Source organism: Panthera tigris, chromosome A1 (genome assembly GCF_018350195.1).
Source record: "Panthera tigris isolate Pti1 chromosome A1, P.tigris_Pti1_mat1.1, whole genome shotgun sequence".
Classification (NCBI taxonomy): domain Eukaryota; kingdom Metazoa; phylum Chordata; class Mammalia; order Carnivora; family Felidae; genus Panthera; species Panthera tigris.
Genome location: NC_056660.1, coordinates 97,418,454 through 97,446,276, shown reverse-complemented (window position 1 = coordinate 97,446,276; position 27,823 = coordinate 97,418,454). Strand labels below are relative to the sequence as shown.

Genomic DNA, 27,823 nt, shown 5'->3' with positions numbered 1-27,823 from the left:
GATTTCCTTTTAGAAATTATGTTAAAAACCAGAAGTATTAAAAACCACAAGGTTGTCCACTAGTCAAGTAGTCTATTATATAATTAAGTATAAGAACAGGCTCTCAATTATACACTTAAATTTTACATTTTCAAAGAACAAAGTTGGAAGACTCATATTACCTGAGTTCAAGACTTACTATAAAACTACAGTAACCAAGGGACACCTTGGTGGCTCAGTCGGTTAAGCATCCGACTCTTAATTTGGGCTCAGGTCATGACCTCACAATAGTGAGATCAAGCCCCATGTCAGACTGAGCCTGCTTAAGAGACTTTCTCTCCTTCTCCCTTTGCTCCTCCCCTACTTGCACTCTCTCTGTCGAAAGAAAGAAAGAAAGAAAGAAAGAAAGAAAGAAAGAAAGAAAGAAAGAAAGAAAGAAAGAAAAGGAAAAACTATAGTAACCAAAACTTCATGGCATTGGTAAAAAGACAGGCACACGTCAGTGGAACAGAACACAGAATTCAGAAACAGACCCCGCACCTACATGGTCAATTGATTTTCCACAAAAGGACAAGGACAACGCAAACCAAGAATGAGTACTAATCTCTAGGACAAATTAACTAGTTTCTTCAACAAATAAATGGCTTTTTTTTTTTTTTTTTTAAAGAACAAACACTTTTATTAAATAAAACAAGAGCTATGGTAACAAAATGCCTGTGGACTTTATCTGGACCCTGTGGAATAAGCCAACTCAAAAAGGGTACCTTTTAGACAGCCAGTAAATCTTAATATTAATTTATTAGGTGATGTGAAAGAATTATTTTGTTTGATGTGATGATGACACTGTGGTTATAATGTCCCTATCAGTTAGAGATATATTTCCAAGAATTTATTAGGTGAAATATAAAGTCTAAGACTTATTTTGAAATATTACAGAAAAAAAAAAAAAAAAAAAGGAAGAAGGTGACAAAAAAAATCATTTTGAAATATACCCAGAGCATGGTGCTTTCCTTAACAAAGGGCTATCTTCACGGGAGACTACCAGAGCCTCATCTGACCTAGGGAAAAGGCAATTAGCAAACTGGAGCCTCTCTAGCATTCCTGTCTCAATTAAGGAAAGAGGGTGAAAATGGCTAAGAAACTCTTCTGAAAGTCACAACCCAGGACTTTGACTCCCTAAAGAAAAATGGAGATTCAATCATAAGATTATAGAACATCTTCCCTCCCCATGACTTACAGCCACGGCAACAGGACTCCAGTATAACAACAGTGGGTTATACCTGACAGAACTCAAAGACACATTCTATTCAACAAAGAGTTTTTGGGGAAACCCAAAGACAACAGGGAACACAAAAACAAGGACAGAGAGGAAAAAAGCCTCTGACACAGATAGTCCCAGCAAACAAAAAACATGGCCTATGGCCTACCTAAGCACATATACTTAAAATCTCACACTAAAGGGCTATTTACCTCACTTTCTACTATACCCCAGTGCACCATGTTCAGCTTTCAACAAACATTTCAAGGCATGCTAAAAGGCAAGAAAAGCACAGGCTGAAGAGACAAAGTATCAGAACCAGGTTCAAATAAAATAGACATTCTAGAATTATGAGACGAAGAATTTAAAATAGCTACAATTAGGGGTGCCTAGGTGGCTCAGTCAGTTACACGTCTGACTCTTGGTTTCGGCTCAGGTCATGACCTTGCAGTTCGTGAGTTTGAACCCCACCTGAGGCTGTGCACTGACAGTGCAAAGTCTGCTTGTGATTCTCTCTATTCCCCATTCTCTCTGCTCCTACCCCAATCGTGCACATGTGTGTGCGCTCTCTCAAGATAAATAAACTTTAAAAAAAGTCTTTAAAATAAATAAATGAATACATACAATAACTATAATTAATATGCTACGGGCTGTAATGGAAAAAGCAGACAGCATGCAACAATAGATATGGCTACAATAAGCAGGGAGATGGAAACTCTAAGAACAAATCAAAAGGAAATGTCAGAAAACAAAAGCAATATAACAGAAACGAAAAGGGTCAGTGAACTTAAATATATGTCGATAGAAACTTCCCAAACTAAAATGCAAAAAGAAAAAAGAATTTTAAAAAAGGAAAAGAATATCCAAGAACTGTGAGATAACTGCAAAAGAGAGAATGTGTACATAAGGATAACACCAGAAGCAGAAGAAACAGAAAAAAATATTTAAAGCAGTAAAGGCTGAAAGTTTTCCAAAATTAATGACAGACACCAAACCACAGATCCATAAGTTCAGAGACTATCAAGTATCAGTATATTGCCAAAAATCTCCACCTAAGTACATTATATTCCAACTGCAGAAAAACAAAGAGAAATATCTGGGAAGAAGACAGGGGGGAAAAAACACCTTGCCTACAGATGTATAAGGAAAGGATTACATCAGACTTCTCTTCTGAATCAGAAACCATGTAAGAAGCAAGAAGAAGGTGGAGTGAAATAGTTAAGTGTTGAAAGAAAAACAACTACCAATCCAGGATCCCATTATCAGTGAAATCATCCTTCAAAATTGAGAAACATTAAAGGGAAAAAAAGACAAGCTATAGAGTGGGGAAAAAATTTTGCAAAACACGTATCTGATCAAGAACTTGTTTCCAAAATATGCAAAGAATGCTAAAAACTCAACAGTAGGAAAATAAACCACCCAATTTAAAAATGAGCAAAAGATAGGGGGCCTGGGTGGCTCCATCAGTTAAGCGTCTGACTTTGGCTCAGGTCATGATCTCACAGTTCGTGGGTTCGAGCCCTGCATTGGGCTCTGTGCTGACAGCTTGGACCCTGGAGCCTGCTTTGGATTCTGTGTCTCCCTCTCCCTCTGCCCCTCCCCTGCAGGTGCTCCGTCTATCTCTCTCTCGCAAAAATAAGTAAACATTAAAAAATGAATAAATAAGGGGCGCCTGGTTGGCTGAGTCAGTTGGGCATCCGACTTCAGCTCAGGTCATGATCTTACAGCTCGTGGGTTCAAGCCCCATGTCAGGCTCTGTGCTGATAGCTCGGGGCCTGGAGCCTGTTTTGGATTCTGTGTCTCCCTCTCTCTCTGCCCCTCCCTGCTCACACTCTGTCTCTCTCTCAAAAATAAACAAACATTTAAAAAATTTAAAAAAAAAAAATGAGCAAAAGATGTGTGCAGACACATCACAGGAGTGAATAGATAAACGGCAAACAAGCATAGGAAAAAATGCACAAGATCACCTATCATTAGGGAGCTGCAAATTAAAACATGAGACACCACTACAGACCTATGAGAAGGACTAAAATGCAGAAGACAGACAACAGTAAATGCTGGCAAAGATGTGGAGCAGTGAGAACTCTCCTTCGTTGCTAGTGGTACTACAGCACAACACACCCCTTTTGAAAGGAAGTCTGGAAATTTCTTAACAAAGCTAAACAGTCTTAACATACAATCCAGCAACCACGCCCCTTGGTATTTACCCAAACAAGTTGAAAACTTACGTTCACACAAAAACCTGCACATGGGGGCACCTGGATGGCTCAGTCAGTTAAGAGTCCGACTCTTGATTCGGCTTAGGGCATAATCTCCTGGCTCATGGGATCAAGCCCTGCAGTGGGGTCTGTGCGGACAGCACAAAGCCTGCTTGGGATTCTCTCTCCCTCTCTCTCCCCCTCCCCAACGCATGCATACACACACACACACACACACACACACACACACACACACTCTCTCTCTCTCTGTCTCTCTCTCTAAGTGAAGACACTTGAAAAAAAATTTTCTCAAACTGCACATGAATGTTTACAACAGCTTTTATCCATAATTGCCAAAAGCTGGAAGCAACTAAGATGTTCCTCAATAGGAGAATGAATAAATTACAGGCCCTCCACACCAGGGTATGTTATTCATTGACAAAAAGAAATGAACTTCAGTCCTCCCAGACATTCAAGGAGAGGGAGGATGAAGAGGTGAAGGCACGGGGGTACTTTCAGGGCAGTGAAACTATTCTATAGAAGAGAATTCTGTATATAACAGTGGATACAGAACATTATGCGTTTGTGAAAGCCCATATAACTATACAACACAAAGAGTAAGCCCAAGTAGAAACGATGAACTTGAATTAACCATAGTGGATCAATACTTGTTCATCAGTGATAACAGAGGTAGCGCACTAGCACAAAGTGTTAATACATAGTAGGAAAAACCGTATGGGAACTATCTTCACTATCTGCCCAATTTTTCTATAAACCTCAAACTACTCTAAAAAATACAGCCTATTAGTATTAAAAAATAATCATTGCTGTAAACCAGAATGCTATTGCCACCTTCAGTAAAAAGCAAAAACAACAAAGATATTTAGGTATTCATGTGTACCTATGCAGAGAAAAAGAATGAAATTTCATCTCTGAATGGTAAAATTATGGGTCATTTTACATTTTTTTCCTTTGGGTTTTCCTAAATTTTCTGTAACAAATACAAATTATGCATAATGCTTTTTGAAACTGTAAGATAAATGACATTTTAAGTATTCAGAAAATTAAGTACTTCTGCAAAACTCACTCCACACAGATTTGTAGCTAAGAGCACTGAAAAATCTAAGCTATTTACCTTCAGGCATAACTGTCTGGGTCATCCGGGATCCAGCCGTAGGGGCAATAGTGTTACAGTGAATGTTGCTTTTCTTGCCTTCAAGTGCAATAGTGTTTGAAAGGCCCAGAAGACCCAGCTTCGCAGCACTATAATTGGCCTGGCCAAAGTTGCCGTATATTCCTGAAGCTGATGTAGTCATAATAATCCTGAAAGGAAAAATTCATCTCTCAAAATCTCTTTCTCATGTTTTGACAACAATGTAAACTCCAAACTTAATTTTTTCTTTTTCCGTACTATTACACCTGTCAAAAGCAACTCTGTATACTGTCATTAGGTTCCTACAGTCATGATTCATAAAATAATAAAATATTATTCATAAAATAATATTAATAATAAAAGTAATCTCTCAAAATTTAACTACAAGATTTAACTTTTAAAAAGAATCCCCAATCAGGACCAAATAAATTCAAGTGGAAGAACGTATATTTATTATCTACTGAGAACAACAATAAATATTTATAAACAAAATAAAGCGGCAATATATGAGTTAATTCTACAATAAGAAGTATAAGAAAAACCAGTTCTAATTCTTTACTTCTCATTACACTGCCCCTTTTTGTGAATAATGTTAAATGCCTCATACTAAAACTATGCCATCTCCAAAACTGGACCCAATCTCACTCACTCTATTTAGTCGACCAAAGAAAACAATTCACGTCATTCATTTTCAGAAACTGAGGGTCAGGAGAAACGCTCCAAGAACAGGTATCACAAACAATTTACTGCTAGAAAACTCGTGTGAACCATAAGTTAACAGGACGGACTGTGTCAGAGGGCACCAAGCCACCTCCCAGCTCTGCTTTGTTCCAAGGCACTCGCACAAACACCGCCACAGATGGGACCTACAGGTCCCAAACCATTTATAAAGACCAGCTCCTGTCTGACCAGTACCAGCCAGCTGGACACACAGCTCATCTCCCCTCACGTGATCAGTAGACACAAAATAATACTTTGGTTAAAAAATAACGTACGGCTGAATCCTCCATGTTTGTACTGCTAGAATATCAGAGAGCAGCAGGAAATTCATTAATAATGAAAAGCAGGAGGTGAAAAGAAATACAAAGTTGGCCGGCTCAGCTAATATGTGGCTAAATGACCCCCAATTTAATGAGAGGGTATATGGCAACACTGCATTAAAAAGCCTGTGAGGGGCACCTGAGTGGCTCAGTCGTTTAAACGTCCAACTCTTGGTTTCAGCTCAGGTCATGATTTCACAGTTCGTGAGTTTGGGCCCTGCATCGGGCTCTGCGCTTAGAGTGCAGAGCCTGCTTGAGATTCTCTCTCTCTCCCTCTCTCTCTGTCTCTACTCCCCTTGTGCTATCTCTGTCTCAAAATAAATAAATTTAAAAAAAAAAAAAAAAAAAAAAAGCCTGTGCAGATCTGAATATATCTTCATCAATGTCAAAGCACTTATCTTTCCCTGGACACGAGGACCCACACACAGCGTCTCCAGTCCCCCAACAGCCACATGCAACTCTACCTCCCAAACTTCTGTTTCTTCATATGATCCCAAGCTGCCCGGGTCACTTGGAATGAGCCTCGTAAATGGACTCTATGGATTATATCTAAAACAACAAATTATTTTTATTACATATTTTGTTAAAAATTAGACAGGCATGTCTCATAATCAACATAAGCAATGATTTATTTATACAAAGACATCCATTTTATACCAAACATTCATTTAACTTTTTTAGTTAATTTACTTACTTTGAGAGAGAGAGAGTGAGTGAGCATGAGCGGGGGAAGGCCAGAAGAGAGAGAGAATCTTAAGCAGGCTCCACGCTCAGTAAAGAGCCCAATGCAGGGCTCAATCCCATATCCCTGGGATCATGACCTGAGCTGAAATCAAGAGTCAGATGCTCAACCAATAGAATCACCTAGATACCCCTATACCAAGCATTCAAAATCAACTATTGTCACACTGCTCCCTGAGTAACCATTTTTTGCTTTTATCCCAATTATGTAAACAATCAATAGTTCATACTCATTTTCCCTATAATTCATGATAAAATTATTATAATCCCTGAGCACATCTAAATACAATGCCATCTTTATTTTAAAAATAATTTAATTTAAAAATCCACCACTACAGGGGTGCCTGGGTGGCTCAGTCAGTTAAGTGTCAGACTTCAGTTCAGGTCATGATCTTGCAGCTCATGGCTTCAAGCCCTTCATCAGGCTCCAAGCTGCTGGTATAGAACCTGCTTGGATTCTCACTCTCTTCTCTCTCTCTTTGCCCCTCCCCCATTTGCGCTTTCTCTCTCTCTCAAAATAAATAAATAAACTTAAAAAAATAAAATCCACTGGAGCACCTGGGTGGCTCAATTGAGTGTCTGACTTCAGCTCAGGTCATGATCTCACAGTCCGTGGGTTCGAGCCCCACGTCAGGCCCTGGGGTGACAGCTCCGAGCCGGGAGCCTGTTTCAGATTCTGTCTCCCTCTCTTTCTCTGCCCCTCCCCTGCTCACACTCTCTCTCTCTCTCTCTCTCTCAAAAATAAATAAAGATTAAGAAAAAATTTTTTTAATCCACTAGTATAAATATCCAAGAATTTTACACATACATTGGGAATCAACACAAACATTAAAGTGTAATGTATATAATTGTTGAATCACTATGCTGTGCATTTGAAAATAATATAACATTGTATGTCAACTATACTTCAATAATGAACATTTTTAATGAAATAAATAAAATTTTGAAATAGCGTGATTATAAACTACACAGTTCACTGTCAGGAAAACGTTGCTCACTATTTCCCTATTTTTACCAGGGTAAACTATAAATGAGTTGGGGCAGAGGGGGTAAGAAAATGGAGGGAGAGAGGGAGGAGACAGGGTTAAGACAGACCCCATCTGCTTTTAGAGATGTCAATCTCATGAACACACAAGTTGAGGAATGATTCAGATAGACAAACAGCTGCAGATTTCATTTGTTCTCTTAATTATCAAGGTTTTACCATTACTTATTTTTGTTCTGATCGGGAACATCGACAAATGTTTTCACGTGTATATTAGAAGAATAAGGTAAAAATGAAAAGAGAGAAACTTAAGAAAGAAAAAGAAGAAAGGGAAGGTGACTAGCGGGTTCAGAATAGTGAGCCTGGGATAAAAGCAGAGGAGGAAACGGCCTGGCCCCACCAGAGTGGAAAGGAAATCGAAAAGGTAAGCCCCTTTTGCTAACTTTCTCAGCTACTTTTTTTGCCCCAGTTGTCAAAACAGAAAGAGGAAATTAAAAGCCCTTCTTTGCTTAATTCTCAATCATAAAAATATTTTGCTTCTTCTGAAAGAACTCCTGGCCATTGTCCCCAGAAGCACATTCTATAGACGGTGATATGATTTACCTCAGTTGCCATGCCTCCCAAGGTCTCAGCCACCTTTGTTTACTTTCGTTCTGACAGCCAATGAAAGTAAACGCATGAAGACCAAACGGCGGGGGACATGGGACAACTGTGACTTGTTTGTTATCTAAACTCAATCTTTCTGGGGCTCCTGGGTGGCTCAGTCAGTTACATGTCCGACTTCAGCTCAGGTCATGATCTCACAAGTTCCACATCGGGCTCTGCACACGTCGGATTCTCGGTCTCCCTCTCTCTCTACCCTTCCCTGGCTCACCACCCCCACCCCCAATCAAAAACAAATAAATAAACATTTAAAAATAAATAAATAAACTCAATCTTTCTGTGGCATTCCTAACGGGATTTTCCCCTACTCATTAGAAACTTTGAAATTACATTGATGGTTTTCCCTCCCCAGTTCTCAGAACTCCAATATCTTCGGTGCCTCACACCCCTTCTATATCCTGCTCTGGCTCTTGAAATAGGAATCACACAAACAGCTAAGCATGTTGAAGACTGTTACAAAGAGTTAATACAGCTGAGGGGCACCTGGATGGCTCAGTCAGGTAAGTGTCCAACTCTTAATTTCAGCTCAGGTCATGATCTCACAGTTTGGAGATTCGAGCCCCGTGTCAGGCTCTGTGCTAACAGTGAGAAGCTTGCCTGCCATTCTCTCTCCCTCTCTCTCTGCCCCTCCCCTGCTCTCTCTCTCTCTCTCAAAAATAACTAAAAAAAAAAAAAAAAGAGTTAGTACAGCTGGGAAATGCTAACATCTTCTCAAGAAAAAGGGGAAAATGACTTGAAAGGCACAAAATCCTTTCAGGTAACTTCTGTCAACTGATTTAAAGTTTTCTGGTTTATCAAATGTTAAAAGAAAATAAGCTACTTCCAAATGTTGTTGTCATTTTCAGTTGTAAAGTTTATTCATCATATTCATCATCTACATTTGGAGGAGCAAAAGTAGGCAGAAGTAGGTTTTTCCTTAAATATACAAATGTCTCAACTATTATAAGGTTAAATGGATAGGTTATGTCCCACAGAGATATATGTTACAAACAACTTACCCCAGTCTTCATCACTTATTCTAGCAAAAGAACCATCCCTCAGAATTCTAAAAACAATGACATTATATAGGTTAGAGGGGAGGAGTACCTACTTGGAAAAAAAAAAAATTTCACAGACACATTATTTTACTTAAAATGAAAAAAGAAATACTCACCCAGCATTGTTGACCACAACATCTACAACATAAAAAAAGAAAAAAAAATATCTATATATCCAAGTCACAAATATAAAAGCAAGCATGTTAATTTGCATTGGCTTACAATTCATATTTCTTTCAAAATTGGGGTCCCCCCATGGAAAAGTAAATAATAATAGGAAAAGAGTGGTATCAGAAAAAAATTTTATACCTAAAGTAAAATAACAAAAAAACAAAAACAAAAACAAAAAACAATTCACAAGTATCACATCCTTATCAGTGCTTTCCTCTCAAACTTACATACGTACGTTTTTCCACCTCCACCTTCTGCCAAAATTCTATCAGATTGTTTGTAGGATTAGCTGTTGTCCAACCTGTAAGGTTCTTAGCATTCAGTGGTAACCACAAGCCATCCCTCAATTAATCTCAGAATTCACTCAGAAAATCAAGTTTAAAAGATTTGTTTTTGCCACTCAAAAGTCAAAATCCCAGAAAGGAACCCATCAGAGTGAGAAACTAACGGCCTATCACAACACACACTTGTATTCCCACTATTTAAAAAAAAAAAAAAAAAAAAAGGAACCATTTTTTTAAGGTTCTTGTGGCTGTTTTCACCCTGTGACTTCACACCTCTGTGGCCTCTATCCCTCTGTCAAACTATATGTAAACAAGTCCCTCATAAGATTAACCAAACATAACTAGAAAAACAAACATCCTAGCCAAAAATAAAAGCAGAGGGAGCACATTCACATTATAAAAGTTAATGTCTTCCAGACTATAAACATGTTGGGCTTACCAGAGGTAATGTTTCCCTGAAGTAACTAATAACCTTTACTAAGAATGTGTGGAACTAAACGAAGAACATTATCTAGAGAGGGATAAACTAAACAATACATACGAAATGCTTCTTAAAAATTAAGATTTTAATTATATATAATTCATCTTAACTAATTTGCAAAACATTGAATCATTTTAATCTAAATCATAATTATCCCAAAATTCTACTGGGTCCTCTATTGCCAAAATATTTATTTTATAAACATATTTGAGGTATAATTAAATTATGATAAATAAGGAACTTAGAAAATGCTTCTAATTTTTTAAACATTCTTAAAATCTGAAAAAATATAAAACAAACTCGACACATTCTTGCATTAAAAAAAATGCCACCTCTTAGCCCTTTGTGTGAATGAGGTAGAGTATATAAAATAATTTTTAAAACAAATCTAAAAATTTAGTTATAAAGGAGTTTTGGGGTGCATGGGTGGCTCAGTTGGTTAAGCATCCAACTTCAGCTCAGGTCGTCATCTCATGATTCACGAGTTCGAGCCCCGCGTCAGGCTCTGTGCTGGCAGCTCAAAGCCTGGAGCCTGCTTCATATTCTGTGTCTCCCTCTCTTTGCGCTCCCCCTGCTCACGCTCTGTGTCTCTCTTTCAAAAATGAATAAACTTAAAAAAAAATGTTTAAAAAAAGGAGTTTTTTATAAACCAAAATTACATCAAGAACATTTTATTAGGAAAGGTAGAAAGTGCTCTGTCAGGACCATAAACACAAAGAAACATCACCTATTCTTCCAAAAGCGTCCAGTGCTGTCTTCACAACCTTCTCTCCTGCTTCTACTGAATCTGGGGGAAGGGAGAATTAGTGTAAAACATCAGTAATATCCCTCACGATTGACTCCTAAATTCTGTGGATCAGAGCACAGGACAGATACTCTTCTCAACAGAATTCATTTCCACAAAAATAAATGTGTATTACAGGCACATAACAAATCAAAATATAGATGACCTAATGTTACAAAAGAAATGTAGCCCCTAAAACAATTATTTAACCTACTAAAAAAAGAGAGAGAGAAAGAGAAGGGGAGTAAGAAATATTTGGCAAACTCTATCTGAAACAGCACTGTCTAGTACAACTTTCTGTCCTATTTCTGTACTAAGACAGTAGCCACTAACTACTAACCTTGAAGTGTGACTAGTATGACAGACAAACTGAGTATTTCATTTTGTTTAATTTGAAAAAGTCACACGGACACTTCCCCTTAAAGATGCAAATTAGAAATGAGGAGGGAGGAAAGGGGGTACACGTTTAATTTGAAAAAGCATGTCCAATGCTATATAACTACACATGGAGACACTGCATTATTAAATACAAAAAGTAAAGCTCAACAAAATAGCATAGCTTTCTTATTTTCTGTTCATCAGCCCAAGGGAAGAGCTCACAGGCCCACAGTTGTGTGTCAAATGGTCAGGGGTCAACTCAACATCACCCCTGCCTTTCTCTGTACTCTCTGCCATCACTTGGGAGGAGCCAGGAAATACATTCCCTTCCCTGAGATCCATACAGTGGAGTTAGATCTGCCAAAAAGAGATACCCACTAAAGGACAGAAAAGTAGGAAAAGCCTGCAGGTGTGGGCAAATCTTATGAGCAGAGTGCCGATGAAGGCTCGCAGCCACATCTAGGTGAGCTGTGAGAACCACGGGCTGCAGGCTGACAAGGTTACCCGGTTTCCCAGACATGCCCTTCCAATGGTCATGCAAGCCTCTAATTCTTTGCATGAAAACGCTTCACACTTGGAAACCTAGAGGGGTCTCTGTTTTCCTCACTGAATCTTGGGTGATACGGGTTGCGTGTCAAAAGTCGGGGGGGGAGGGGAAGAGGAGGGGGTCTGGAATTATTATCTTTATAAAAGTGATTCTTTAAACTCCAGAACTTAAAAAAAAAAAAAAGTTGAAAACATTTTTCTAGATCCTCAGTGTGAAGAAGATGCTAAGATGTCTGTCTCATTATTCCCCGGAACACTCAAAACAAATCATTTCCTATTTCCCTTCCCTTAAAATTTCAAAATGAAGGGGCGCCTGGGTGGCTTAGTCGGTTAAGCGCCCGACTTCAGCTCAGGTCACGATCTCACGGTCCATGAGTTCGAGCCCCGCATCGGGCTCTGGGCTGATGGCTCAGAGCCTGGAGCCTGCTTCCAATTCTGTGTCTCCCTCTCTCTCTGCCCCTCCCCCGTTCATGCTCTGTCTCTCTCTGTCTCAAAAATAAATAAACGTTAAAAAAAAAAAAAAATTTAAAAATGAAGTCACTGGCAATCTAATTTTATCTCTGGCCAATAAAAACAATCTGATTTGCGAAGAAGTCAGTAAGTACTCATTTCTGTTTGAGAAGGTTTCTTACAGATACTATTATAATCAATGTACCAAATGCTGTTTTCCTCCTGGCTTCATTTTAATGCCTAACTTTGAGTCTTAAGTTTTTCTACAGGTAAGAAAGTTACATAAGCAATGATTACTTATGCAAAATGGAACGCAGTGGTTGAGTAGAGAAAGGGGGCATTTCACTTCCCACGCTGTATTACTTCAAGAGCTGTTCTAAAACAATTTTTAAAAGAAGAATCTCATGTTACTCTGTAGAAATACATAAAATGTTTCAGCTAAAATAGGTCTTCCAAGAACAAGAGCATATTCATATCCACATTATTAATAATTTACTGATTTTATCATGTGCTTATTAATAAAAATATTACATAAACAATATGCTAAAAGCTAGACTCATGAAATAATCTACATCAAAAGTTTATGAAAACCTCATATGTTATATAAGATAGATAGCCAAACAGATTTGGCTGACTCAAAAAAATCTAATCTCCTAATCACAATGGAATGCTGAGGTATTTGTTCAATGATCATTAATGGGAGCAAAAGCGTTAATTGAAGAAGAATAAAAGAGTATAGTTCTTTCGAATATCCTACCATAGTTGGCCACGGCTTTTCCACCTTTACTTCTTATTTCTTCAACAACCTTATCAGCAGCAGAGGAGCCTTTACCAACTCCCCTGAAGTCCCCACCTAGGTCATTCACTGCAATGCAAAAACATACACAAGTCATTTCTAGACAGTCCAAATACGAATTGGAAATAAAATCCTACAATGAATATATTTCTTCAGTCACCTCTTCAATTCCCTCCTTCGGTAACCCCATCTCATTAAACACGCCATGACAGGCGCCTGGGTGGCTAAGTCAGTTAAGCATCTGACTCCTGATTTCAGCTCAGGTTGTGATCTCACAGTTCACGAGTTTGAGCCCCAAGTAGGGCTCTGTGTTGACAGAGTGGAGCCTGCATGGGATTTTCTCTCACTCTTTCTCTGCCCCTTCCCTGCTCGCAAGCATAACGCTCTCTCAAAATAAATAAATAAACCTTAATAAACAAACACATCATGAGATACACACTTTCAAACATGCCTCTTTGTTTTTAGATACAGATATGAAGCAGATATTAAACATAGGCTCACGTCATGAAGTGTTCAACTTTGCAATGGTTTTTCTTTTTTGGAAAGAAAAAGAACATGATTCAACCCAATTTCAGCAAAAAGAAGAAAAGTATTCATAAAACATATTGTTTCAGGGTGTACAATAAAAGAAAGATTATTTATTAAAAGAGATCAGAAACTATATATAAAACTCACGCATTCAGTCACTGATTGATACCATGACTCCATTATTATATGTTAAACAAGTGACCACGCTCACTACATAGCATCTCCCTATATCCAGCCATAAAGGTATAAACATTAATTGAGCATTTACTATTAGCAAGGAAATCTACGGAGAGGCACAAAGATGTGTAAAAGTGGTGTCTGTCCTCAAAGACTTTCTCATCTACTGAAAATTAAGTATGGGATGACTACAATAATGCACACATTTTATTTCTTTTTTTTTTAATGATGACTAACCAATCTTTTTTGTTTCTTTAATGTTTATGTATTTTTGAGAGAAACAGAGACAGAACAGGGTTGGGGCAGAGAGAGAGGAAGACACAGAATCCAAAGCAGGCTCCAGGCTCTGAGCTGTCAGCACAAGAGACCGATACGGGGCTTGAACTCACAAACCATAAGATGGTGACCTGAGCTGAAGTCAGACATTTAACCAACTGAGCCACCCAGGCGCCCCTGCACAGATTTTAGCAACAAGTGTATGAAGGTAACAAAACTAAAGAATGGGGACAAATAACAAAGTTAGTTTTATGTGACAATTTAAGGTAAAATTTATATAATAGTATGCAAAACCTAATGAAACGATAGATGGAGCAAGACCAAAGAACTTGAAAAACACAATTTAATAAAAACACCTGGGACAAAGAAATAATTTACTTCGCAAGATGAACATTTGGGGAGTAAAAAATTTACCAGTTAATAAATGGCATGGTAGCATATACTAAAATTTAAAGTTTTTTTTAACATTACCAAATTGACGGTTGCCACGTACGGAAAAAAAATTTTTTTTCTTTTGAATAGTTTTTCTTCCCCCCCCCCCCCCCCACTTTGGATGGGAGTCAAGGCTGGTGGGACTAGGTGATTAAAGAGATGAAAGAATGATGCAGAGAAAAAGCCAATACCAAGGCACCTGGTGGCTCAGTCTGTTGAGTGCCTGACTTTGGCTCAAGTCATGATGTCACAGTTCATGAGTTCAAGCCCCACATCAGGCTCACTGCTGTTAGTGCAGAGCCTGCTTTGGATCCTCTGTCCCCCTCCCCTGCTTGGGCTCTTTCAAAAATAAATAAATATTAAAATAAAAAAGACATTAGAAAAAGCCAAGGCCTAGCCATACTGAAAATCCACTAAGTCAGGTGTATTTTCACATAACGTTTTTAAGGAAATGGGCTTCTCAAAATGTGGCCTGGGATACATTTTTCTAACAATACAGTCTTATTGTCTTACCACAAATACAAACCGGTATGGAGGCACAAAGTAAAGAAAAGAGGTTTACATTATCCCTCAAGAGATGAAGAAAAGATTCTCAAGACTCAATTCCTATGAAATGTCCATTTCCGTGCAATTATTCCAATGACAGGAAACAACCAGTAAAAAAAAAATCAAGATTTTAAGACATGCAGCTAACAGTCTTTTAAGAGCCTTTTTAACTAAGTAAGGGAAAGTTCAAAAGCGAATTGGCAAACGGGATATTTAAGAAACAACTGTTCTGTTGTGCAACAGAACACTACCCTCAAGTGGAAACTGTTCAAAGTACAACCAAACACGTAAGCACTGAAACCTGGGTAAATAATTCATTGAGGTCAATGATTTGCAGTGAAACAACGTGAGACAGATTTATTTAAGACAAGTCTTTACACAAGAGTGCACTAAGTTAACCCTGACCCCCATCGGTCATGCCATCATCACCAGACCTAAATCACAGGGTTACAACCTGAACTACAAAAGCACTCTGCTTTTGTGAAAACCTTTTTTAGCCACTGTATTATGCAAAGAGACATGTATCCATACTGTGTGACACTGTTACCACTCAAACGTGTGGCGAAGGAATAATAGTAAGTAAGTATATTTTTAAAATACCAATGCTACCTTACACTGGGATACGTAAACTGTGCATTTGTAGAGAGCCATGACGTACACTGCTGCCTCTGATGTCCATAGACCTTATTAGGAAGCTGGTGGGAACAGCTGTTTCAACTTTCACGGATAAGGAAAATTTGGACAAGTTAGGAAACCTGCCCCCAACTCGAACGCAGTATGAAATGGCAAACCCAGACTAGAGCACGGACGAACTAACAGTGCCTCTAATGCTGTAAACAAGTCTCTTTTATCCTAAAAAGGGTGTAATTTTTTCCACTAAATGAAAAGAGAACAACACGGAGTCATCATACTATTTTCACTGTTCATCAGCCTAGTTCATCAGGAATCTTCTCCAGAGAGCCATAAATGTATCTAAATATTTGAAGGACCACAAAATGTGGACGCAGTGCAGATGTAGGGGTAGAGGTAGTGACGAGGTAGGGGCATCTTAAATTAGGTCCCAGTAACCAATTCTCCTGTCTCAACAACAAGATGGCATCAAAGGTATCTTTACTGGGAGAAAAAACAGAAAGTGGGAAACTGATCATCCAGAGTTCAGTCCTCGGACCTCTTCTCTTTCTCATTCATACTTACTACCTGGGTAACCTGATCCAGTCCCCTGGCTTCAAATACCACCTATAAACCGAGAATCTCCAGATTTATAGAGTATGCCTGTGTCCCCCACTGGTCGCGCATCCCACTACCTACTTAGTAACTGTCTGAAAGTCTACCAGGAGCGCCTCCTCTCTGCCCATCTGGCCCTCCTTCAGGGCTTCTTGTCCCAGTAAATGGCCATTCTATCCTCTGCCTTCCCTTGCAACCCACATTAGCAAATCAGCAAATCCTGCCATATCTACCTTCACGATATACCCAGAATTTAACCCCTTTGTACCACCTACACTCCTATGACCTGTTTAAATCACCACCATCTCTTACATGCATTACTGCAATATCTTGACAGGACTCTCTGTTTCCACTTCTTACCCACCCCCTCTCTTTTTTCGTGGAAAATCACAAGAGTGTACAAGAGGAGTTAACAGTATAAAAGCCCCAACGAGCCCATCATCCTCCTCCACTTCTAAGACCCTTGCTCCTCTGCAATCATTCTCCACATGGCAGAGTGATCCATTTAAAACTTCAGGGCGCCTGGGTGGCTCAGTCGGTTAAGCGTCCAACTTCAGCTCAGGTCATGATCTCGCAGTTTATGAGTTCAAGCCCCATGTCAGGCTCCGTGCTGACAGTGCAGAGCCGGCTTGGATTCTCCCTCTCCTTCTCTCTCTGCCCCTCCCTGACTCGAGCTTTTTCTCTCTCTCTCTCTCTCTCTCTCTCTCTCTCTCTCTCTCTCTCTCTCACATAAACTTAAAAAAAATTAAAATAAATAAAATTTAAATTAGGGCATGCTGCTCTGCCATTCACACTCACCAAAGGCTTCCCATCTCCATCAGGGTAAAAGCCGGTCCTGACTCAGAACTAAATGGTCTTATGCGCCCTGGCCTCCTGTGAACTCTCTGCCCTCATCTCTTGGTTTTGTTCCCTGTGATGATTTTGCTGCAGCTGCACTGGCCCAATCATTGACCCTAAACATGCTGAGCCTGCCCCTGCCTCAACACAGAGGCACTGGGTGTGCCCCTGCCATAGGCTCCTGGGCCCCCCATCTTGTTCCCTGCCTGTAGGTCTCTCCTAAGAGCTCTCTTCCAGCTCATTCACTCTGGTTTTCTCTCCATATCGTTATCTGATATATATACACAGGTATTCACTGTCTGTCTCCCCATCACCCACCCCTAGAACGTCAGCTCTGTGAAAGCAGGGCCCCTGTCAGTTTTATTCCCCACTCCATCTCCTCGACTCCTAGAGCAATGCTTGCTACCTAACAAGCACCCAATAAATTAAGTGCTGGATGAATAAATGAGCCCAGATGATGCTACAAAATGTATGGATTACTTTTAGTTTCTCAAAGCCAGGGTTTTTAAGCAATAAATGGCTAAGAGCTATTCTAAAGCTATCTTTACAGGCTGTCACCCATAACCTGGGTTAGTGACAGTCATAGGAAGCATCTGGGGAAGACGTGAGCGTTGCATGTATAGCTCATTTATTATAAGCCGGAATCCACATGTGCTTTCTCGTGATCTCCGTGTGTCATGTAACCCATTCCCTTCATCAGCATGTAGGTCTTGACCGATTACTAAGCAAAGCACTATGCTGACACGTGAAGAGAATACCTTAGTACGTAAGGCAGGCCCTTTTCTCTAAGAATCTAGAAAAGGAACACATGTTAGATAAGGAGGCTGGGATGCCCGTGAGTTGTGACATATATCCAAGTCCTGAGCACAGTGCCCAGCACGTGGCAGGCAGTCCTGACTACTGGCTCCTTGCTTTCCCCTTAGAAATTGTTGATGCCACTGAACCCCTACCATAATCCTGAAAGTCAGACAAGGTGGTTACCAATAGTGTGTGAGAGGTCACACGATTAGGCAGTATGGCCAGGACTGGAAACGTGACCTAACTTCAAAGGCAGCTCACTTTCCCCACCACGGTTCAGCTTTTGGCCATGAGGATCACACAGGGGTAGAAACACGCGCTCTGGCATCAGCCCCCAAGAATCTGAAAGGCATCTTTACCAGTCACTGTGTAACTGTAGCCCAGGAAAGAAATGGTGCCCACCTCACACGAGAGGATTAGGATTTCGGTTACCCAAAGGTGCTACTTCTCCAGCTCAAGAACAGAAAACTTTCCTCCTTGCTTACTGTCAGAGAAGAGGTTCTTCTTGCTGCACAACTTCAGTCTTCTTCATGTTCGTGCCCTCAAGAGAAAACTTAATATTTGAGTAGTGGACATGGCTCACCTACTGAGCAAAATTCAAAACTATTCCATTCCCAGCATTCCCTTCAAATATGGGCAAACATTTCCTGTAAGCTGTAGTTTCTAGAAAACCAATCATCCTTTGTTGTAACTATTAGCCAAAGGCTGAGCAGTCCTTATGCCCAGACTGAAACCTCCCCTAAGGTTTTCTATTATGCAACATAAAACAGCAATCAGGGACACCCTGGTGGCTCAGGCGGTTAAGCGTCCGACTCTTGATTTCAGCTCAGGTCATGATCTCATGGTTCATGAGATCAAGCCCCATGTCCAGCTCCACAGAGACAGTGTAGAGCCTGCTTGGGATTCTCTCTCTCCTTCTCTCTCTCTGCCTCTCCCCTGTTTTTGCATGCTCTCTCCCTCGAAAAAAAATAATAAACTTAAAAAAAAAAAAAACCTCTATTTAAAAAAAAACATAGCAATCATATTAATACAGAGTTAGAGAATATCTTAAGTGATGCTTGGCCAAGTGATTTCCTTTGGTCACTGAAACATGAGTGGAAGTGGATTTCAGAGCCAGCAAGCAGACCCACTGGTATTTCTCATCCATCCACCACCAGCAATGTCCCAGACAGAGCTGCTCCTTTAACTGGAATCCTGAAATTAGGAAGATGCTTAGAGCAGAGACACAGCTGACCAGAAGCTGAAAGCTCACAAAAAACATGAAATAACCCTTTATTATTCTACATCACTGAGATACATTTGTTTATCCGGCATAACCTGACATAAGTTGACTTATATGAGAAACAAGTTCTTCTATCCCTCTGTTCTTACTTCTTACTGGACGCTGAGCTAGTCATAAAATTATCGGAGGAATCACCCTCCCGCAAATGAGATGTTCTGTCGCGCCGTTCTAGGTTTACTTATTCCTCTACTTTTTCTTACTCGTGTAAAACATACACGAGCAGAACTAACATTAACAAAGGAGAAACATTAGTGTGCGTGAGGCACCCCGGGAGCAGGGCATCTAGGTTTTCAAAAGCTGAAAGAGAGGGCAGCAGTGGTCGGGGAAGAACACAACTCACAGCTGGCCTAGAAAGCTCACGGGTAAGTCACAGAATAAAAAGCTGTAGAAAATATCAGCCAAAAGCTAAGCAGTATGACACAGTCCGACTTCTCCCCTCCACCAAACTACATCTGGCTCTTCAATCAAGTTTGACAAATATTTTTCCAAGGGGCAAAACTTCCTGCCTCGCCGGAGTTCTACCAGCACTTGTGGCAACACTCCTCTAAGCAAAGGGACATGCCATGCCTATTTATCTGCTTGCTGGAACTCAAAAACTCCTCTCCCCAATTTAGTAAGTTCAGCGGTAACACAAAAATATAGGGAACCTGATCCACACAAACTCACACTGCTGTAAATTTCTCTCCAAAACAAGTTTATAAGCTAAGATTATACCTAATCACGACAAGTAGGATTTTATCCAACCAGTCTCAAAGACACACCAGGCCCTCCCCCATTCCCTCCAGAACGAGTCTGCTTCAAACAACTATAAAGGCCCCAAGGAACAAAGTACCTTCTTTGCACAAGGATATATTCCAGGTCCTATAGGAGATAGAGAAGATAAAACAAGGACCTTATACTTACAGAAGTGAGTAGAAAAAAAAAAGTAAATGCATAAAAGTTAAAAGTTAATAATATTAAGAAATGGATAGAAAAGAAAAAAAAAAAAAAAGACAAAACAGTAACAACATGAAATATCTTGGGAAAATGTGGCAAAGAGGGCCAGAACTATATACCCTCTAGCTAAATTTCACAATGTCAAAATGTGTCCTTGTCACAAGAAGATGGGATTAATGGACAGTGGACATGACCTTAAACAAGGAACATCCAAAGACTCTGTGTCCCTTCCATAAAGGTAAGCTACATAGGGGCACCTGGGTGGCTCAGTTGGTTAAGTGTTCAACTTCGGTTCAGGCCATGATCTCACAGTTCATGGGTTTGGGCTCACATCAGGCTCTGTGCTAACAGCTCAGAGCCTGGAGCCTACTTGGGTTTCTGTGTCTCCCTTTCTCTCTGCCTCTCCCCAACTTGCACTCTGTCTCTCTCTCTCTATCTCTCTCTCAAAAATGAATAAACATTTTAAAAAATTAAAAAAAAAAAAAAGATAAGCAACGGATCCACACTGAGGGAGAAGAGTATATTCAAATGTCCTGCTTGGGTGTTCTTTAGAAAACCAGGCTGCACACTTACCCTTTTGTTATGCATGGCTCCATAAACAAATTGGAGGAAATTTGCTTCTCTGTATTCCTTAGTAAGAGGTAGAAAAACGGGCTATAGAAAGTCATCATGGGCGAACAATTTTATCCCAGCAAAGATACTAATAAATATTGGGCCATATCATCTGCCTTACCCACCTATCCTGCACTGAACACTCATTCATTTATTCCCCAGAAAGGAATGGCTGAAGACGAATCCACTCCTGTGTGCACACCACATCATGTCAGTCCAAAACGTTTAGATTCCTACAACCTCCCACCTTTGGGATTCTTCAGTACAGCATCTTCTAACTGATGAGCCATAATAAAATTCATGCAACTGCCTCTCCAATTAAAACTTTAAAAATGTGTTGCAAAAAGCTTCCATGTGAAAAATTTTAATGAAAGAGGTTTAAAAAAAACAACAACAACATACTTTGGATTCTCTGACTCCAAACTTCTAGTCCTCAAAATACTTCTTATTCTTACCAATATACTTATACTTACAGAGCTTCATCTCGAACCAGCCTTCTATCTCAAAAACTTACAGCTGGCAATTTACCAAATTCAAGAACTTCCTTTTATACAATAAATGCCTGACCATCTTTATCAATTCTGTTCATGTGCAAAGTCTATGAAACTAGTCTACTTTAAAAATTAAGTTATAAAGTCATTCTCAAGGAGGACAATTGTGCTGGCAGAAGAAATTAACCAGTGATGAAATCTGACTTGGGCAAATTATTTGCTATAAAGGCAAAGCTGGCTGACTTGTGAAGACTCTACTTTAAATACCAGCTACTCATCAAAAAGAAAAATATCAACTTACCAACAACTGATGCACCTCTTTCTGCAAACGCCAGGGCATAGGCTCGGCCCAGTCCTAATGAAAAATAAAATAATCAGAAAGTCGACCAAATGTTGGCATCATTTTTTTGGTCCACTCAAATCAACCCCTATTTCAAAGTAACTGGTGAGGAATTAATTATATTACAGTGGTAGTGTCTTCATTGGTACTCTCAACATCTATTTTACCTTCTTCAACCTATAGAGGTCTGAAAGCTTAAAACTATATTTTCTATCTATTCTGCCTACCATTTCCTACCCCTCTACATAGCTGCTAGGCTGGCTCAATGTGGGCACCACCATTACATGTATTTGCCTACCTGGAAGGTGGAAAGGAGGCAAAAGTTACCTTACTGTGACTTCTGGCTGTTGCTGTTGGTTAAGAGGCTGATTTCTTGAAGTTTCCTAGATATTAAGAAACAGTGAGTGGGGAACCTGGGTGGCTCAATCAGTTGAGCGTCTGACTTTTGATTTCAGCTCATGATCTCAGGGTTTATAAGACCGAGCCCTGTGTTGGGCTGTGCGCTGACAGCACAGAGGCTGCTTGGAATTCTCTCTCTCCCCCTCTCTCTCTGCCCCTCCTCTGCTCACTCTCTCGCTTTCAAAATAAATAAATAAAAGAAAAAGAAGGAAGGAAGGAAGGAAGGAAGGAAGGAAGGAAGGAAGGAAGGAAGGAAGAAAGAAAGGAAGGAAGGAAGGAAAGAGAAAGAAAGAAAGAAAAGGAAAGTAAAGAAAAAGAAAAGAAAGAGAAGAGAAAACAAGGAAACAGTGGTTATAGGGGCAACTTCTTGATCTAGCTCCCTAATCTCTGGACAGCACCTTCCATTCTCTAGATCCTTGATATCCAGGGCTGTTTGGGCTGCAGCAGTTCCAGAAGCAGCCGCAGGGGTAGTAGCTCCCCTAATGAACCACTTCCATATCGTTCTACAAGTCAATGCAAGAGGAAGTGCCTAAGACCCAGTGCCTGTGTTAAATCCTTTCCTGCTCCAGATATCTAGAGATTTCTATATCCTGCACTGAACCCTGACTACATAATCACCAAACACAAAAAATATTTAATTCTGACTCAAAGGTATGAGGTGTAAATTTGTTATCTGAAAATGTATATACACTTAGGAGTTTTCTGGGAAACACAAGTGTGTGACTAGCAACCAAGGGAGGAATGCTTGCAGGGCGCCTGGGTGGTTCAGTCGGTTGAGTGTCCAGCTTCAGCTCGGGTTGTGATCTCGTGGTCCATGGGTTTAAGCCCCACAGCTTGGAGCCTGGAGCCTGCTTCAGATTCTGTGTCTCCTTCTCTCTCTGCCTCTCAAAAGTAAGTAAACTCATGCTGTCTCTCTCACTCTCTCAGAAATTAGTAGACATTTAAAGAGAGGAATGCTTGCTTTTGTATTGTTTAAATTGTTTTAGCATGTATACATTTTTTATTTAAATTGATTGGCAAATGTGATTAGTAGCTTTAATTTAACTGGATAAAGAAGTATACAAAGAAGAAAGAACCCAAAAGATAGTTTTCCAAAACTGAAAGATATCACCAAATAATTAATTTATTTTACAAGTTAATTCACCATTTTTTTTTTTTTTTTTTTTTTAGAGAGAGAGAGAGAGAGCAGGAAGAGGGGCAGAGGGAGAGAGAGAAAAAAAATGAACTCCAAGCAGGCTCCATGCTCAGTGCGGAGCCCGACTCAGGGCTTGATCCCACAACTCTGGGATCATGACATGAGCCAAAATCAAGAGTGGGACGCTCAACCAACTGATCCGCCCAGGTGCCTCTTTTTCAGAAATTTTTTTTAGAAGTTAATCCACTTTGAATGGATAAGAGAGACCTCAGCCAATACAAGAACTCAAGTCTTCTCATATTTTATCCAAGCAAGGCTGAAGCACTTGTTCTAAACATGGTGTTTAAAGAAATCACATGCTCATGACCAGAATGCAAAATTAATGGTAACACAGTAGAAAATCATCAGATGAAAGGAACAGCGTAGGTCTCTCGGAGAGAGAGTGACCTAATCAGAAAATTACCTCAACTTAAAATCAAGATACACAGTTCTCTCAAAAGATTCTAAGTGATGTACTTTTATCACAAAGGCCCATATAAACTGTACACAAATCTGCACACAAAGTAAAAAATGACAGCCTCCTTTTTCCTCCAATACCACTAGCCCATAGCAGACTGGTAAGGGTCCTTCCAGATTCTAACATGTGTGCTTAGGTAAACATTATTTAACTACTTCATGTCCATTAGTCTGCCTCCCCACTTAAACTAGAAGGCTCTTGATGGCTGAGATTGAATATGTCACTCTTTTGCATTTCCCACAACTTGGCTTTAAGGGCCAAGGGCACAAAAACTTAAACCCAAGAGCCTCCATTTTGTCTTAATCTCTTAAATCCTGTCTTAAATCTCCCCCACACCTAAATACACTGCCAATCACCCCCTCCCCTCCATTTCTTTCTTTCTTTTTTTTTTTTTTTTTTTTTTGACCTTAATTTCTTTAGCATTGTTAAATCTCAGTTGATTCTTAACTCAAACTGCTGGTTCAGTTTCTCTTCGATGGCTTACACTTCTCTCTACTCTAACAATGGAGCCCCTGAGAATAGCTTCCTAGACTCTTTCACTCTGTAGCTTTATCAGTCTAAGGAATTCAGATGACTTCCAAATCTCTCCCCTGACTTCAGGATCTCCACCTACTCACACCCTTCTCACTATCTCCAGATCCAACATTTGCTAATCTCATAACCATCTCAAATTCAAAATGGCCTGACTCCCTTCTTTCCCGGCCCAAATCCTCCACTCTCAACAGTTACATCCCCAATAACCATTTCAGTCAGCTAATAAACAGCTGTTATACCCTGTTATTCCCCTGTTGTACTACCAATCATGGCAAAAGTGTTTACATAAAGCCTGGACAATTCTAAACCTCTCCTATCAGGTTATTTCACGTAACAGATCTCCCATTGTTGCTCCTGAAATACATTAAACTAATCTATATTTCAAGCTACACAACAACACTTTAATAATGCAGATATATTTCTCTTTAGCTGCAGAACATGAGTGGATTGAAGTCAGACTAATTCCCACACAGGCCCAATAGGCATTCATGGACACCCTCTCCAGAGATGTTCAGCACTACCTCAGTTCAATGGGTTTGGATCTCTAAATAAGAACCCCAAGACTCAAGGACAATGGTCTCTGTGGCAGGACTGGAATTTGATCCCTATCTCCCTTCCCCAATGATGATCTGGAACAGTCTCTACTTCACCACAAAACTCCCTCATATCGGCAACAGCTAATGATTGTATCATAATCCAGGCAATGGAAAGTCTGCACAGCTCTTTAAGACACAAACCAGTTTGTAAACAGGAGGTACTAAGTCCTTAATTGTCGAGTCACAACTCTAATGATTCACAAAATCAATTTCGTAGGTTTTGCAATCTGCATGTACTTAGTGAAAGAGAATAGAAAATTTTAGAGTGCACTTCATTTACTATGTACCATGTCAGGAACTTGCTTCAAATATAAATGATGTACCTGTGTACTGAATCTTGGTGCAAAATGCATTTCATACTGTGAATCACTCACTGTCAAAAGAGGCTTAAAACACTGAGTGCATCACTTAATTATTTCCATCAAAAGCAAAGTGTAAACCAAGTGTTTTCCTAAGGACATACGATCATTTTAGAATGAATATAGCGAGGAATACAAACTTGGCCACCAATTAATACTAAAAGCACTTTCCAAAAGGCAGCATTAGAATCCATTCTATCAATGGAGATATAAAGATACAAATGGACCAACTGGAATAATTCCACTGCTGTGACTGTTAATACACAATTTAAATTAATTACACATTAGGTCTATTTTAGATATAAGGTACCACCAAAGGGGATTCAAAGGCACTGAAGGTCAAGATCCCTACACGTGGTGGTTACAGAGGGGAAACACTGAAAAATCACACTGCCAAGCACCGGTATGGGTATGAGTGGTTTTAGTTTTTTCTCCTTCAAGAATGGGGTTATTTCACATAACACATCTCCATTTTGTTTCTCCGGAAATACAGGAAGATCTGGTCTACTTCAGAAATGTCTCTGCCCACCAGTTTGTCCCCACTCCACTCCCACACTAACGCCTGCCTGACTACTGTAGGCATTTGAGGCTTGATAAGCATACCAACTTAAACTTCAACAAGAAGACTCTTATCAGATAACTTCTTTAAAGAGGAACTTCTCAAGATGCCCAAATCAACCGACAGATGAAAAGAAACACTGCATGGTTGACTTTTCAAAGGCAAGGGGCTGACATCTCTACTCCTCTGCTGGGGGTGGGTGCGGCGGGAGGTTCCTGCCGCGAACGACTTTCCTGCAACCTTTAAAAGACTTGACGACAGGCCTAAGAGTCACAAGAAGGGTCGCGATCGAGCGTCATTAGCCACTTTTACCCAGTCCTGCAAGCCGTAATCCAGCCCGGCCTCCGTCTTGCAAGACCCAAGGCCTTGGGAAGCGGCCACAAGGAAGGTGAGGCGGGAAGCGGGCTGCACGGGACTGTGTGACGAGGTGTTGATGGCTCCCCACTCTGTGCTGGCCAGGCCCACCTCTCCCGGCTCGGCAGAGTCGACGACCCAAGAACAGCTGTTACCCGTCCTCCCTCCCGGCCCACCGGGTCCAGTGGGTCTCCACAAATCGCCTACTCCCGCCGCCCCACCGCTGCCCGCAGCCCCGACGCCAGGAATGCAGCTCTGGCTGCGCGGGTATCCTGGGACGAAAAGGGGGTCTTCAGGGTGCAACAGCTAGACCGGCGTCCGCCCTCCGGCTTTCGCGTGCTCACCTCCCCCCGCGCCGGTGACCAGTACCACCCGCCCGTCGAATCGCAGCGGCGAGGCCATGAGTCCTGCCTGCGACACACACACAAGCCGAAATGCCGCAGCTCACACTGAGAGACCGAAAGGAGAGCGGGGGACGCGGAGGCGGGATGGGAGTGACCTGCGGGTTTTAGGAAAGGACGCCGTAGTTTTCCAAGTGCGCCCGCGCGAGAATCCCTTGGAACTCTGGGAAATGTAGTCCGGCGTGCTTCACGTGGCGGCAAGAGCCAGCTCAGGCGGTTTGGCTTGAAAGGGCCACTTTTGCTGCTGGAAGTAGTGGGACCTCCTAGGACCTGTGCAGTAAAATGGCTCACACGACACCAGACTTACCTCCATGCTCTTGTCGTTTTGTCATTCACTCAAAACTGTTTTCTGGACTTTGGCCCTAGCCTTAAATAGCTTTAAGACATAGCCTCTAAGAAAGGCACCTTTACCAATGGGTAAAGATTTCTTACAATGTAATACTTGAACCTCATGCATGAAAATCATCCAAGAACTGTCAAAAACGGACAGTCCTAGACCCTGACAGTGAACTCCCAAAGAAGAAACTCAGGGGACAAAAACAAAAACAAACTTTTAACAAGTGCTCCTAAATGACCTTCGCTTTTGTATATTAAGAAAGGTCATATGGGGGTGTCAGGTTTGCTCAATTGGTAAAGTGTCGGACTTCAGCTCAAGTCAAGATCTGGACGTTTGTGAGTTTCAGCCCGGCATCAGACTCACTGCTCACTGCAGAGCCTGCTTCAGACCCTGTCTCCCACTCTCTCTGCTCCTCCCCCACTTGCGCTGTCACAAAAATAAAACATGAAAGAAAAGAAAAGAAAAGAAAAAAGAAAAGAAAAGAAAAGAAAAGAAAAAGAGGGCACAGTGGATTGGGTGGTGACTTCGCCCCAGGTCATGATTCCTGGTTCGTGGGTTCCAGTCCCGCTGTCGGGCTTTGTGCTGACAGCTCAGAGCCTGGAGCCTGCTTGGGATTCTGTTTCTCCCTCTCTCTCTGCCCCTCCCCCACTCACACTCTGTATGTGTGTGTGTGTGTATGTGTCTCAAAAATAAATAAACGTTAAAAAAAATTTTAAAGAGAAAGGTCATATGGTGTGATTCATTCATTTATCACTGATTCAATACTTACAGGCGGTAGACACAAGTTTACAGATGAACAATCAGGTCCTCCAGAGGTGTTCAAAGTTACTAAAGGTAAGCCTTTCATAACCCTACAGCATGATAAAACACATGACAAATCTGTACAGGTCTGCAACTAGTGCCAAAATATACGGCCCCTATCCTTAGGGTGAAAGGGGAAATTTCCAAAGGAGATGATGCACAAAGACCCTTAAAAGTGAGCTCTGCAAACAACGAATATTACAGGCAATGGAAACACTAGCTAGATGCGGGGGAGGGAGGATGTAAAGCCGCAGAAATAGCCAGTCGGTCAGATCATGTTTAGATGTTTTAATTTATTGCAAATGGTTTTAAGCAGGATTACTCCAGACTACACATTAACATCGTGGAAAGCTCACTCTGCCTCATTATTGACGATTGGTTGGAAGTGAACAAGGTGAGCAGAAACCT

At 40.6% G+C, this 27,823-nt stretch overlaps 1 protein-coding gene across 2 annotated transcripts in view; it reads right to left on the bottom strand.

Moving 5' to 3' along the window:
* The window catches only part of HSD17B4 (hydroxysteroid 17-beta dehydrogenase 4), an 84,675-nt gene extending 58,240 nt beyond the window's left edge, over nt 1-26,435 (bottom strand). The window contains exons 1-8 of one of the 2 annotated variants that reach the window (XM_007086843.3): nt 26,221-26,435; nt 21,385-21,438; nt 12,906-13,013; nt 10,718-10,777; nt 9,171-9,192; nt 9,016-9,062; nt 6,093-6,177; nt 4,571-4,758 (exon numbers count right to left, since the gene is read on the bottom strand). In XM_007086843.3, the coding sequence (XP_007086905.2) occupies nt 4,571-4,758; nt 6,093-6,177; nt 9,016-9,062; nt 9,171-9,192; nt 10,718-10,777; nt 12,906-13,013; nt 21,385-21,438; nt 26,221-26,278 (622 nt within the window). In that variant the 5' untranslated portion in view covers nt 26,279-26,435. Of the gene's footprint in view, nt 1-4,570; nt 4,759-6,092; nt 6,178-9,015; nt 9,063-9,170; nt 9,193-10,717; nt 10,778-12,905; nt 13,014-19,876; nt 19,901-21,384; nt 21,439-26,220 lie in introns of those variants that run through there. The other variant, XM_042982668.1, reaches the window with a different exon arrangement.
* Nucleotides 26,436-27,823: the final 1,388 nt, after the last annotated feature.